This window comes from Scophthalmus maximus, chromosome 11 (genome assembly GCF_022379125.1).
Source record: "Scophthalmus maximus strain ysfricsl-2021 chromosome 11, ASM2237912v1, whole genome shotgun sequence".
Lineage (NCBI taxonomy): Eukaryota > Metazoa > Chordata > Actinopteri > Pleuronectiformes > Scophthalmidae > Scophthalmus > Scophthalmus maximus.
Window position 1 is genome coordinate 14520001 of NC_061525.1, and position 14847 is coordinate 14534847.

At 40.6% G+C, this 14847-nt stretch overlaps 1 protein-coding gene across 6 annotated transcripts in view; it reads left to right on the top strand.

Moving 5' to 3' along the window:
• The window catches only part of grik4 (glutamate receptor, ionotropic, kainate 4), a 234857-nt gene that overhangs the window by 164715 nt on the left and 55295 nt on the right, over positions 1-14847 (top strand). For all 6 annotated transcript variants that reach the window (XM_035622334.2, XM_035622333.2, XM_035622331.2 and 3 more), the window contains one exon: positions 3882-3935. In XM_035622334.2, coding sequence (XP_035478227.1) covers positions 3882-3935 — 54 coding nt within the window. The remainder of the gene's footprint in view (positions 1-3881; positions 3936-14847) is intronic.

A 14847-nucleotide genomic window follows, 5' to 3' on the forward strand; every position in this document is an offset into this window, starting at 1 on the left:
AAACTGAAAAATGCCAGTGGCAATTAAAGTGTTCAAGTAATTTTATATGTGGAGAATATTTTTTTTAGCCGAGAGAAGAAGTTAGTTAGTCTTCAGTTTTCACCTGTTAAGACACATTTAAACATTTTTTTACGGTGGCAGTTTTATGTAAGATATCGAGGGATTCTCTACTCGAAACATGATTCTACCTCTTCTCACTCTTTTGGAAAAGTAAGAGAACGTATCTTGATGAAAAGGAAGTATATAGGCCTGGTCTACATGTGTTTTGGGAGGAGTGGTCGGCCCCATATTGTTGATTAATTAGGTAAATGTAATGTGATTAACTGTCAGAGTTGGTAGTAACAACCATCCTGAGTAACCTGCATCGTATCAATGTTTGTGGGTAAAAATGTTTTTCTCACATTTACTTTTATTTTATTATTTCAGAGTTTGACGCATCATTTTTGATTATTTTTTACATACCAAAAATACTATATATCAGCTCCACAGGGAACTACTTTGCACACAAAAAATGACTCCTGAACACCACGCAACTATCTTGGTCCTTATGTAGCAGAATCAAAACAATCAAAATTTGAAAAATAATCGCGTGTTTGTGTGCGCGTGCGTGCGTTTGTGGTTTGGCAAGGGCGTTACTTCTTTTACAATAAAAACCTTTAATAGTGTGGCAACATTTCTAACCACCATGCATTGTTTTAAGTCAGGCGTGCATCACGTCAATTCACAAAATTTCACAGAAGGTGAAAGCTGAAGATGACGAAAAATACCCCAGACCCTTTACACCTTATGAAGAGAAAGGGTCGAGGAAATGTTCTCAAATAAACATGGTTCATCAAATTATATCGATGACAGCATTGGAACAAGTTGTGTTGCAATAACTTATCGTCAACAAGAGCGAATTCTGCACACTCAAGTGGATTAATGTGGGTAGGAACCGACTCATAAAGTGAAGTCGACTTTCTAATCCTTTGTATGTTGTGGATTAAAACAAGCTGTTCCATAAATCAGTGAAGCACATTAAGTACACTGATTATTTTATGTTCTTTTCATCTATTATCCATCTGTTGGTTCACTTTTCTTGTTGCATGAGAATACAACTACAGTCGTAGTATGCAGAGCAATAAAGCTCATCCAGCGACAACGTTAGTCCGCAGTATTTCTGTCAGCCGCAGAACATGACGTCCTACACTGTACGTGCTTTTTGTCCACCGATGGCACATACCAGTAATTAAAATCACAGAACTTGCACATTGGAGACTTTCACCCCATCATAATGTAGAAGATTCTCCTGATTGGAGACGCACTGTGTGTTTGTACTGAGCTTTTATGGCGCCAATAAAGGTGACAGTCAGAGATTTGGCAGCAGCATATGCTCTCTTAGTAATTAATACAAACCTCATTATTTCTAGGAGACGATGGATGGATGAGTAGACTGGAGGTGACAATAACTAGAGACAGAAATGGGTTAGACTCTCTCTCTCTCTTGCTCACATCTGTCTCCAATCTCAAACGCTCACCTCAATCAAGTGTGCGGGCTGCCATCAGTGGTCATCTAGTCACCATGGCAACCCCGGGCCACAGAGCAGCAGGAGCTTGCAGCGGGATTTCTCTGTCTCCGCTCCCCTTCTCCCTCTGTGTCCCTCCCTCTCGCCTGTGTCTCCACTTTCAATTTATGGAGTTTCTCTCCTTCTCCCTCTTTGTTCTCTGTCCAAATGCAGAGAGCCCTGTTTCTTCACACCTCCCTCGCCGCGCGTCCCCGTCTATCAATCCCTCCATCTCTTACTCTTTTGTTTCTTTTATGTGTCACCCTGTTTGTTCGCCCGTCTGTCAAGAGACAATCCTGCGGCTGGGCGGTGGAAAGTTGGCAGCCCCGTCACTCATGTGCAGTGCCCAGTTGCCAAACATATCAAAGCTGTGTGCTGGCATATTTGCCCGTTTCAGATGATAATAAGAGTGTCCGGCTGGTCTGAAGGGACAGAATCGTCCTTTGTCGTGCAAGACATTCGCCCTTATTTGTCTATTTACATCTTACATCAAACCCCTTTCAGACAAAGGTCTCCCACTCTGAGGTTTTACCATTCAGAGGGGTTTAGGTCAGCAGTGCTGGTTTTGAATGTAATCTCACTCAGTCAGGCCTCCACTGTTGTGCACAGCTGCACAGAACCCGAGAGGGAGAGATGGTGAGCATATAGGGGCAGTGCAAACTGCATGCACTCTGACAAACAGCTGCAGCATAACAACGGGCAGATCAAAAAATGGGCAGGGAGGCTTATTTCGAATGCAGCGAAAGGAGACGGAAAGGATATTTTCATCAGCTGCTTGTTTTGGTCGCATTGTGTCTTTGGGAATCGGATTTCAGTGGCAAACAAAGGCAATTGAGGTTAAAAGGTAAGTTTCCGGTTGAAAGCATTGAAGGACCAGGTCACATCAGGCATAAAGTCACTGATTTTAAAATATTACTTTCCATATTCTTTATGATGAGTAAGAAACATCAACCACCCTCTGCCCTAATCTGGTTTTACTAACTGTGTGTAATCCCAGGGCAGATGCGAACAACTTCCATGAAGCGTAATAATTACCTTAAACAGTTACAGTAGTGTCAGAGTAATGATGTTTTAATATACTCGATGGAGAACGCGTATATAATAAAAACAAATGTGTTTATTATATACATCATGAGATTTCATTTAGAGTTCAATCACGAAAGATCTATTTGTGTTTTTGCGCCTCTGCACCAGCGACGGCCGTGGCCGTGTTTCTGGAGCGTCTGTCCGTCCAGAATTCTATATCTCAGAACAAAAAACACTTTGCGATGAAATATTCTCTTGGACTGGAGGATAACCTGATAAGAATTTGGAGGTGAAAGGTCAAGATGCCCATTCACACAAATGTCTACTGAGACAAAATGAGGAAGTGATGAGATTTTATTTGCAGAAGGTCACTTCACTGTGGCATTATGATGTTCTACGAAAAACATTTTCTGGCTATTATTCAACACAATAACTAAGGAACAGCACGGGCATACAGCCGGTAATACAAGTTGCCATTTTTATTGCTGCCTTTCTTTGTCTATTTCTATATTTGTTATTTATGTGCCTGCAGGCAGAATATTCAACAACTGAGTAACGTACAGTCCTAATGCCACAACAACAACCAAACAGATGTCAGACATCTTTTTTTTCCAGATATTAGGACCAAATAGTTGTTATTAAACTCTTTCTCATGATGCACAATGATCATGAATAATTTCACTCAGGATTAAATGATGATTTGTGAAAAGGAAAGCGGGGAAAAAAGGGATTGTTCTTTGAAACATTCCCTTTGGTTTGGTGTATGCCTCTACACAATATTTATTGATTTTAATCATTGTGTGCATTGCAGCGTGATTGAGCAGAAGTCTATAGCTGGGTGATTTTTCTATTTTGCTAATGTGTTTAATGAAATTAAATGATGAGAAGTTCACCCTGTCCTTCACAACTGCTCCTCACTGTGACTTTGATTTAATCAAATTGTAAGACAGGGCGTCAGGCAGCATACTAATGCTCCTCAGAAATGAAATGCTCCATTGAGAGCCATCGACAGATAAGAGTGTGACTCGTATCAACATGTGGATTTGATCTGTTTTCTGTGGAGAGTGAAGTTACACTGAGCCACTGACCCCTCAACTTCTCTCCCCTCCTCTCCCCACCCCTTTATTCTTGACTCTCTCTGCTTTCTATTTTGGACCTCCCCTCCTCCCTTTGTGTCTCTGACCCCCATTCTAACATCTTTTTGTTCAAACCCCAATCCTGAAATCTCTCTTTAGTCTGTTTTGTACTTTCTTTCTCTTACATTTGTCTGTATGTTTCACCTCTTGCCCCTTTTTGTCTTCTACTCCGCAGGCGTCAGAACTGGGGATGCTGTCTGTCTACTACACTTACATCTTCACCTCTCTGGTAAGGCAATTGGGGGGATGGTGTGGGCATTTCGAAAGCAATATTGATTCCACACCTACAGAAACACATCAGTACTCCAATGCTGTGCTCGAGTAGTGTATAAAAATAGTACTCTTTGATTGGTACTCACTTGAATGAAGGACTAAGTGGATAGAGTTAAGCAGAGAGGAATTATAGCATTGCTTCTTTATAGCATAGTCGATTTTCTCCCTCAGTGCATGTGACTTCGAATTAGCGACATGCTGAGTGTGGTGCAGCGCTGTAGTGGCTCCACTCGCTGTTGGTTCGCCCTCGTTGGCTGAAGGACACTCCTGGACCACGCAAATGAATAATAATGATTGTTTAATTTCTTGGTATTTATTCATTAGTATTATTGCTGTTGTCGTTTCTTGCTGCCCTTTTACTTATAATTATGATTGTTGAAAGCCTGCCAAGCCCAGATTGAATGAGTCATGAAGTCATGGCGCTCATTTCTGTCAGTGACTGAGTTCCTTTACACCTTTCTTTCTTTCTTTCTTTCTTTCTTTCTTTCTGTTCGGAATTACATTTTGTAATTCTTATTCCGTGGGTGATTTTCTCAGTCATCATGGCAGATTCACACGATGGGGTGTAAACTCTACTCATGTTGCATACACATAATGTATTGTGGAGTGTCTTAACGCTACTGGTTACCTGTGTCTAGTTTAACTTAGTGTAGCTTTGTAAATTATGCTTTGTTATTTTCAGGTGGTTTAATGTTGTTTGCAGTGACAGAGGCAGAAAGAGCTGAGAGAGGCAGCTCAAAGAAGTGCTTCTTCTCAAAGTTGCTTTCAAAGCGGGCCAACAGCTGAATCATTATCTTACGGACACTTCTTAAATGCTTCATCTCCAGTAGGTGTTCACATAATGTTACCTCTGCACCTTCCGTTGAAGCTCAAAGTGTTCGTATGGATGTAATGCTACATGCTAAATTCTGGGTGTTTTACACATTAGCTCATGTGCCAGCATTAGGACGGAGATTGAAATGAGTCCTTTCTGTGCACATCCCTGCTAGACATTAAAGATTTTTACCACAAATTAGATCGTAATGGAATTTAGGCACACAGAGACCAGACGATATGTGAGAGTTATTGTAAGATCGTAAAGACAGGAGAAATTTGATGCTACAGTAAACTTACCAGATAGCTGCTCCCTAATGGAAATTAATGATGTTTGAAACACTTTGCTCTAATAGTGCTGTAGAGAGGATTCATATCAAGCTGATTTATGACTCATTAAGTGTGTGCTGCTGCCATCTTTATGTTCTCCTCCACAGCCTTTGACATAGTCACTTCTCTTATTGAAGCCGTCTTTTCTTTTCCACCTTTTCTTCAACCTGTTTTTCTTTCCTTTGTGTCTACACCTTAACAAGCTCCCTCATCACTCTTCTCGGGTGTTGCTGTGCGGGTCTTTTGGATGACACCGTAAATAACACAGGGGGTAGATATGTTGACCTCCTAGTGGCTCTCCTCCAACCATCACCACCATTTTCTTAAATTCAGACATTGATCAGCATTGGCAATGTTATGGCTTCAACTAATATGACTAAAATGGTCGGCAGTGTGCCTAGTCCAGTAAAATTAGAAGCGCTGTTGTCTCCTCAGTTGTCATAGTGATTCATCCTATTTATTCTGTTATTAAATGGCCCTGCTGCTTGTGCATAATGGTTACTGTACCGCACACACACACACACGCATACGAACAAATGCACCTAAACACAAGAGAGGATAAGACAGTGGATAGTTTCCATTACGTTCTCATTTACCAAGCTCCATGTGATGGAGAAATTCAAATGATACTTTGAAAGCTTGGTTCACTTTTTCATCCCATCATTAAAGTACATTATGCCATTTCATGAGACTGCCCTGTGCAGAAAAACGTCGGCATTGGCCATTTGTTCAAATACCATAGAACACTGAGCACATTCAGTGCCAAAGCAGGACGTTTTGTGATATTCTCCCAGTGCAGCGAAAAGTAAAGGTACATGGGTGGTGGGCAGTCAAGGCTGGTCAGTGGCATGGGTGGCATTTCAAGGTAAAAATAATTGATTTCGCCATCTGAAAGGACATTGCCAAGCTATATATGATATCCTGCAAAGACAGTGAAGCTAAAAAAAAACTCGGAACTGACCTCCAAAAAACTCCAAAATACCAAAATATTCTCATCACAGCAATTTATTTTCTGCATTTGAGGAAAATGACAGAAAAAGGGCTGTTTTCTTGCTGTATGCCTGTTAGGTCACAGTCAGGTTGAAGGACTCGTACATACATATCAGGCGGCCGTGACTCAGGAGGTAGAGTCTTCGTCCTCTAGCCCGAAGGTTGGCGGTTCGATCCCAGCTTCCCAAAGTCCGAGTGCCGATGTGTCCTTAGGCTAGACTTAACTCTTAGTACTTAACTCTCACAGCGTATGAATGTGTATAAATATAGTCTATACAATATACATAGCTGTTACATGTCATCGCTGACAAGCATCATGGCTCCTTTTGGAGAGTAAAAGTGGAATGTCAAGCTTTCCAGCAGAACTGTCCAGACGGAAGCACGACAGATGATAGAGAAGATTGTACAATCACTTATCTCCCCATGTGTGTATGCATGTGCATTCTTAATGGTAAAAGTTGTTCCAGTCCAGATAAAGCCGTTATCCTCAGGAAGCGAATAACATTGCTGCAGTCTATTAAAATGTTATGCTTATCTCGCACTCGTTCACCTTTCCCCCTGAAAAAGCTTTTACATTAGGCGACCTGTGACCTGATACATTTACTTATTCCTGACAGTCCTTTTTTATGAACGTGGTTATACAACTATGCAGGAAAAGTCGAAAAATGAACGCTTTAAGAGAAAATAAAGATTTTAATACATCTGTGATGTTGAGAAGAATGCAGTTACACGTGACGGATAAGTCATAAGCACATGTGCGTATTTGTCTTTTGTCTGAACAAGTGGCGATTTTACAGTTTGTTGAATAAAGGCAGCGGCAATTTCATGTAATTGCCTGATGTGTTTCTCAGAATGTTGTCTGTAGGAGGGTTTGCAGTAAGCAAGCTTCGGGTTTGCAGACGGTTAGTTCTGTTCGAGATTATTTTGACTGTTATTAAACTACAGAGAGGGTTATGTGTGAAGACGGCCTCCCATTGCTACAGAGAGTTAAAGGGTCTTTGGAGTAAAATTGAGATAATTAACTTATTTATTTATTTATCCTTTTCATGTAGTGGTGTATCTTGTTTTATGCAGCATAAATAATTTTCATTTCATCATTCCACACTATATAAAGACATCATGGACATAAAGAGGGAGACGGCACATAAAGCTCCGCGCCACAGAGCTTATGATGTTTTCTTGTTAGCTTACATAAGTCTGAATTCTGCTGTCTGCTTTGATTTAGTTAAAGTTTGCTTACCACCGCCTCAATTTATTGAATAGCCACAGAAAGGGTTCCAGCATGCAGATAATTCATTTCCAGATATCCATGTATCTGTTATCATTACAACTCTGTTACCTGTATATCTGTGATGAGACCTAATAAAACATATATCCAGGTAATAAAAGTTTGATTTTGAGGTTCAAATTAGAGTCAATTAGCTTCTAAAACTATGTGTCGAGGTTGGGAACCTCCACTGTGTATTCTGATCAAATGAGCATCTAATCCATTGAAATTGCTGTCAAGAGGTTTCGGTTTATGGTTAGAATTATGGAACAAGCTAGCGTTAACCCCGAGGCCCAGACAAGTAGACGCTGTAAGATTAATACGCAAGTCACTATGGTTAGCCACTATATTAGAAACACTTTTCAGTACACAAAATGGTTTGATATACCTTACAGTATAATGACTAATAATTGAGTTTAGATAAAAACCTAATATGATATGACCATACATTACCTGGCTAGTACAATATAGCTGCTTAAACAGAACAGTTTGACCTTTTGTGCATAGTTTGTCCTCCAGCTTTGCTCATTATGTCTTTTCACCTTTGTTGTTTAGTTTTTTTGTTGAATCATCTGGTCTGTTTTTTTTCCTTCCCCTCCACTGCTGGGATGTACTTAGGGTCGGACCTTTTAATAATGAAAAGGTGAATGTGGATAAAGCCAAATGTTGTTACCGATCTTAAATTCATCCTGATTGTGACGACTAGTGTACAGGACAGAAACACTGACGTGCTGGCACGATCTCAAATACACAAGCCCATATACATGACCAGGTTTAAATCTGGCATGAGACTTGCGTTTCATGTCAGCCCTCTCTCTCAGTCTCCCATGTAGCTCTCCTGATTGATGAAAATAGAAATAATTAAGATTTCAAGATAGGCCGGATGTAATTATTGCGTTTTAGAAGGGAAAACATGTCAGACACCTATTGCCTTGATAAATGATGACCCGTGGCTGTACAAAGTAGTTCATATTCACACCAAAGACTGCAGAAACTGTTCAGAAGATGAAACACATTGTAATGTGTGAGGCATTACTCACAGTGTACCTTTATAAATAATTTGTTAAGAATTTAAGCTGCAACTGGTAATGATCAATTACACGGCATTATTAAAAGTGATGATGAATGCACGAGTTTCTTTAGAGACCGACTCACGATCAACTGTGCATGAGTTAACATTAGATGGTGTCGTTGTGATTCACTGATGAATCAAAAGAAACTTGTAGCGAACGTAATTGCTGGTGATGTTCAACTCTGTAAGCTGTATAATTTATTCCTCTGAGGTTCTACAATTACCTAACAAATTGTTAAGGCTTATAAACATTAATTATTCTGAAATGCTCCGCCCCGCTCTCTCCTCCTTCTCCATATCTCTGCTCTCTCCCTTGTTTCCCCCGTATTTTCTGAAACCACCGCCTCCTCCTCTCTTTTTCTCCTCTGCTGACACTTCATTTATCTGTGTTTCTTGACATCTCTGACTAACGATCTGCCAGACTGCTCCGCTGCCTAATCTGTTTCACCTGAATCATCTCAAGACGCTCATCCACGTCCTCGCGCAGCCAACCGTCTCGACTCAGGGTTTTTTCCATGCCCAATTTTGGGATTTGACAGTCTAATCTCGGTCTTGTTTTGTTTCTTGAGTTATGCGTTGATTTTATTAATTTGATTTTTTAAGAAAGCAGTGACGGAAGGAGAGGTAGAAATAGTCCCTGTCTCGCGTCATTGAGCAGAATCATTGCTCTGCATCCTAGTGAATGTGGTCTGATAATACAAATTCTGTAATATATAATTCACAGATATATGGTTTGTTTGCATCCTCTCTCAAAGCTCCCTATAATTCATAAGTATATCTGTTTGTTTGTTATTTATATCTGGCATCAGTCCATTTGTTTACTAAGGTCTCTGGAGAGAACACGGATGTTAAAGTGTGACCATTCTTTATTTAATTAGAGTTGAGAATTAGAGCTGAATTAGAGATGATCTTCAGTGGACACTGCCTGGGGTAGGAAGAGATGTATTTTTTTTATTTGCCTGTATCTCAATTAAAAAGCAATACGATTCAGATTGTTGCATTTCATAACGGTCTCTGAAACCTGCAATTTGTTCCTCGCTACATTAATTCTCCTCTGTGATTGCCGAGGGATCGGCCTATTGGTAGTGTAACGTTTAGTCGAGACACAAGTATTCCCTTTAGTTGATCAGTTGAGCGGATCAGAATTAGACACGCAGGTGATGGGGAGGATCAGGAGCACGGAGACCTCACTCAGATATTATCAAGCATGTTTCTTTACTCCATAATGTGATAATGCTCTTAGCGCCAGTTTATTTTCCTCTCTCCCATTAAGTCCACTTAATAACAGCCTTAAATCTCCTGGGCTTTAATTGTAAGATCTGATAGAAATCTATGCCCCCTTGTTTCACAGTGGGCGGAGAGATTAAAACAAAAAACATGCTCCATGGAAGAGAGAGAAATCTCAACAGCTCCACAGGGATTGCACAGCTTCTCTGTGATGACAACTTTGTTTTGCAGGAAGTGAGTACACCCGACATCCTGCAGCCTCCTCAGCTTCAATCCAATACACAGGCGCACGCGAGAGCCATGCATGCACATAAATGTCTTGTGGAAACAATCAAAACAAAAACGGAGAATGCACGCACGTCTGGTGACACTCGGCCCCCACTCCATGGCTTCCATCTAAGTGATTTGTATCCTGCGATCCAAGCTTTTTTGCAGGATTGAATAAATCACATCAGCTTGGCAGTGACTCATCACGTGTTGACGGGATGCCTAATGTCATTTGAAGGTTATGTGAGCACGGGATTGGGCGTAGCAGTGCCTCGCGTGGCACACTTTCACTTTGTGATGTCATTTTGAGTCTTGATGAAAGCGTGCAGGCTCACTTTGTCTCTCTCTCTCTCTCTCTCTCTCTCTCTCTCTCTCTCTCTCACACACACACCACACATCTACACAAACCAATCAAAAACACGCTTTGACACACAGTGCCGGCTGACATATTATCCCTCTCTACAAAACTGGGGCCATCACCCCCCACACACCCCTCCGCCTGTTTGTTTTGTTCTTCATGTTCCATTTCCCCTCCAAACACCCGTGATCCCTCTTGTCACTGCAGTCTTTGTCATGCATCCATGCCCGAAGAGCTGCCAGCACTTCTTGACTGTCACACAAACACACACACACGCGAATGAGGGAACTCCAATAGATAAACTCATGTACATGCTCACCCACACAACATCCCATCCCTCCCAGTCGCACATGCATACAGCCTTAACATCTTCGCCTGCTTATCTACCTGCCATTCTTTCTGCTTCCTTGAAATAAGCTATGTATTTTATTTTTTCTGCATGTGTCGCTGTCACGAACCAACATTGGTGATAGACAAGCAGGCTGCATATGTGATTTAAACTTAAACTCTGTCTTTTTTCTCCACTCTTATTAGAGCTAATTGGCAGGTTTGTATAAAAGTGTGATGAGAGGAGTTCAGTGTTACTTCTGAAGCATGGCTGATGCTGTTATTCACTAGCAGTTAATCCCTATTATTTCCCAGACACTGACCCGCTCCCCACCATTTGTTCTTGGCCTGTTGGGGTTCTGGGCTCGACATGCTCCATGCTTCTAATTATTCCCCCCAACACTGGCAAATGTTAAAATGCTTAATTATTCAAACTTGCCACCAAAGAACAGATTAAATATATGCCTGTCTCCCCTGATATGCAGAAACATATATTTTATTTTTTTCTGTCATTTTCTCTCATTCCACATATTCATTTTTCTTTCTCTACTTTTGTAGATGTTACTTTGCTCTCCGTAACTCTGTGCTAGTCAGGCAAAGACAGTATTTGCTGTCTGCCCTTGTCCCTGTAGTTTGACCTCTTTCCGTGCTGCACAAACCTGCATCCCTCCTGTTTTCTTTCTCGCTCGCGCTCGCTTTCGTCTTCTCTCTCTCACTTTGTATTTCTGTCTGGGTGTGCCTGGCCTTGATTTAAAAAAAAATATTGTCTTGGTGATACAGAATTCAATTTCAAAAGTTTATTGTTCTGGTAAAATTTCTTGTCCCGTATCTGTGAATGTGTATTTCTATTAAAAAGCGAAAAAAAAGAAGAAAATAAATGACTTCACATCAACCTCGCCCTCCATCTCCGCTCTGCACTGTGGTAAAGAAGATTTATAAATCCAAAAGAAGTCTTGTCAGTCAACCTGCTTTTGAGGGCAGCCACTGTGACTGTGAAAACGATTGGGATTTAATTAATTCCCCTCCACGGCTTATGTAAAGTTCATATTTCCCTGTTTAGACACAGAGTTTGAGAATTAATCAACTGAGTAATAGAAAAGGTAATAGGCTACATGGACGGTGACAACAGAGAGCCTCATCCAGCCAGAATATAAACTATGTGGTTATTATGTCACAACAAGTGTGTTTCACCAAATAATGTCTGCTTGCAAATCATTTGTAATGCAAAGATGCCAACTTACTTTGAATTACTCTCATGTGTAGGTGTTTTAGAGAGTAGTACTAACACAACTGCACCCCAGATGGAAATCATTTTGAGCTATGATTTATAAATTCCCACTATACACATTTGCCCTACTGTTACTTTCTGATTTGGTCATTTCAGAGTCTTTAAAGGAGACACATTATGCTTACATTCAGGTTCTTTTTAATTTGGGTTAATACTTGAAAAGGCGATCTAATGCTCAGAAAACACATCAGTTTCTATGCTGTAACTCTGTAATGCAGAACTATAAATCCAGCTTTACAGCGAAAAAGGTCAGGGCCTTTCCTGATGACCTGGTTGGATAAGAGGTGTACACTGTCCCCCGCCATCCTGGTTTTGATATAGATTATATTCGATGGTGACCACCATCCATCTTCAAGGTCTGTCACCTTCATCCTGTCTCTCTGAACCATCAACTATTCAATAAAGCCATCAAAGGGGTGTGTGTGTGTGTGTGTGTGGGGGGGGGGGTTCAAAGCCTCAACCACTCTGTCCTGTGAATTGTTGCATAGAAAATGTCATAAAAAGCTTGATAAGAATAACATGGATGGCTGTAGTATTCATTTTCGCTGCGGCTGCTCGGCTCGGCTGCTGGCTCTTTGCTTCATCTGCCAAGTTTGTGTATCCATTTACAAAAGAACAAAAACAAAAGTATACATATACTGTATGAGTCCATTTCCTAAAAGTGATGGCCCACTGGTGAACAAACAAATGTTAAAACTGCAGTGGCCTTTTTTAGACTCCCCTTGAAAACCAGGCATAAGTCTGACATATCCATATAATTTTTTGGGGGCGGGGTGTTAATTGACATTTTGTAGTTGACTGTCTCTGTGATTGTCCAGTAATGTTGCAGGTTCCTTGTGAGAAAAGGGGTTGGGAAAAAAAGCAATGATTATTCATACTGCTTTGACATGGAAGCTGAGTTTAATGCTCTATTGACACTTCCAATCAGCTCATTATCCTCCATATCAGATTTCACAGACGATTAAAAATGAGCTTGACGTCTTAATCATTTATTTATATCCTTATTTTGAAGACACTCTGCTTAATTAAAGCATCATCTGTCTGTTGTGGGCTCTCGTGCCCCTGCAAATAAGCAACTACTGAAAGCGAAGAGCTCATGTAAGACCTCGTAATTATGATGCATTATTGCTGGTTTTTGTAGTGTGTGTGTGTGTGTGTGTGTGTGTGTGTGTGTGTGTCTGTGTGTGTGTGTTTGTGTGTGTGTGTGTGTGTGTGTGTGTGTGTGTGTGTGTGTGTGTGTGTGTGTGTGTGTGTGTGTGTGTGTGTGTGTGTGTGTGTGTGTGTGTGTGTGTCTGAGGGCAGACATGCAGACGTCCACTTCAGCCTCCTTGTCTTCACTGATTGAACTTGTTGTCTGATATACCAGATCAGAAGAAAGAGACTTGAGTCTGGACACGTCTATTCTAAGCCAGATGTTCCCTGCACACGTTTTACACTCAAAGCAAATAATGTATGCAATTATATAATAATGACATACAATTGCTTGCCTCAGTTCATTAACATAGCACATGCAGAATACTTTAGTTAGCTACACGGTCATCCACCTCATAAAAAAAACCCTCTTATTTTCACGTGCAAATAACGCATTGACATTCATATCAGTATTCATGAAGGGCATTCATTATACATTTATGGTTAACTTTGAAGGTTAACAGGTTGGGTTGCGAGTTGTTTTCTGATCGTGTTAAATAATCAGAAATTTATAAGGATTTGTTAAGGGAACGTGTCTGATTTAAGGCACTGTGGCTTCTAAAGAGCAGTGGTCATTGATGGAATTTTAAACCTAAGATGGAAAATCCTTTTTTTTAATGAAATGCAAATGAAAATGTTGCATAGGTTTGGACCAACTTTTTATAGTTGAGTTTATGGAGTCTGTGTGAGAGACTACCAAGCTGGTATGTTGAATATTTGAGTCAAGCCTCCTTGCATTTCATAACATAACTTTTTAGTGATTAAAACACACTTAGAAGCTTTGTTTGCCACCACATTATAAGAGGTGAAATCCCCCGGCCTCTTTTCATCCTTAAAGATTACGGTAGCCAGACAGTGGCTGGATGTTTGTGTGAATGAAAGCAAACAATTTAGGGTAGTGTTCCGACTCCGACCTTTGTATGTGTGAGGAGTTCTGTCGTATTGATTACTCTGTGTCAGCCCTATTACCTCCAACTCTCCCTCTGAGCCCCATGTCTGGATGACTCAGTGTTGACAATCGTATTACAGCCTATTATCTTCCAAATCCCAGGGCTTGAGTCACGGCTTACTGTAGGGCGTTCTTCAGAAAGATGAAATTGCTTGCCGACTTCATACCTGACTTCCTTTCCATGCTCTATAACTTTCTTCCATCCCACAATTTAATGTCCACCTTCATACTACTGTCCTTCCTTTACTTCATCTTCTCTTTCATTTTCCCTTCCTTGTCGCCAAATTGCTTTCCTTGTTTCTTTCTACTCCTTCTTCCTATTTTTTATCACTGATCAAATTTTTTTTACTCCTCATCATTCACCCATCTCGAACCTGCCATGAACCGTTTAATAAGCCAGAAACCTGCCAACAGAAACTCACCACCAGTCAAGAAAGATTAATCATTTTTTCAAACCTCTTCATGTGAAATTTATCAAAGACCTTACATGTAGCTTTGTTAAGTGCGCCCATTAAGTAGCAAGTGCTCGCTATTATGCTTCTAAAATAGTGAATGCGAAAGTGCAGATGCTCCTACTTGTGCACACTTGAAAACCACAGAGATCCTGGTATTTTGAATAGAAATGTATTGGTATTTTTAATAGAAATCTTTTTTCTTCACTTCGTTTATAGATTTTAGCTGTAAATCAGCATCACAAAGCTCATGTCGCTGTTGGTCAGTGACCCCACACTTTAACTAATCAGACATATGACTTTGGTTGTGCCGGTGCATTACAACAGATTGACGATC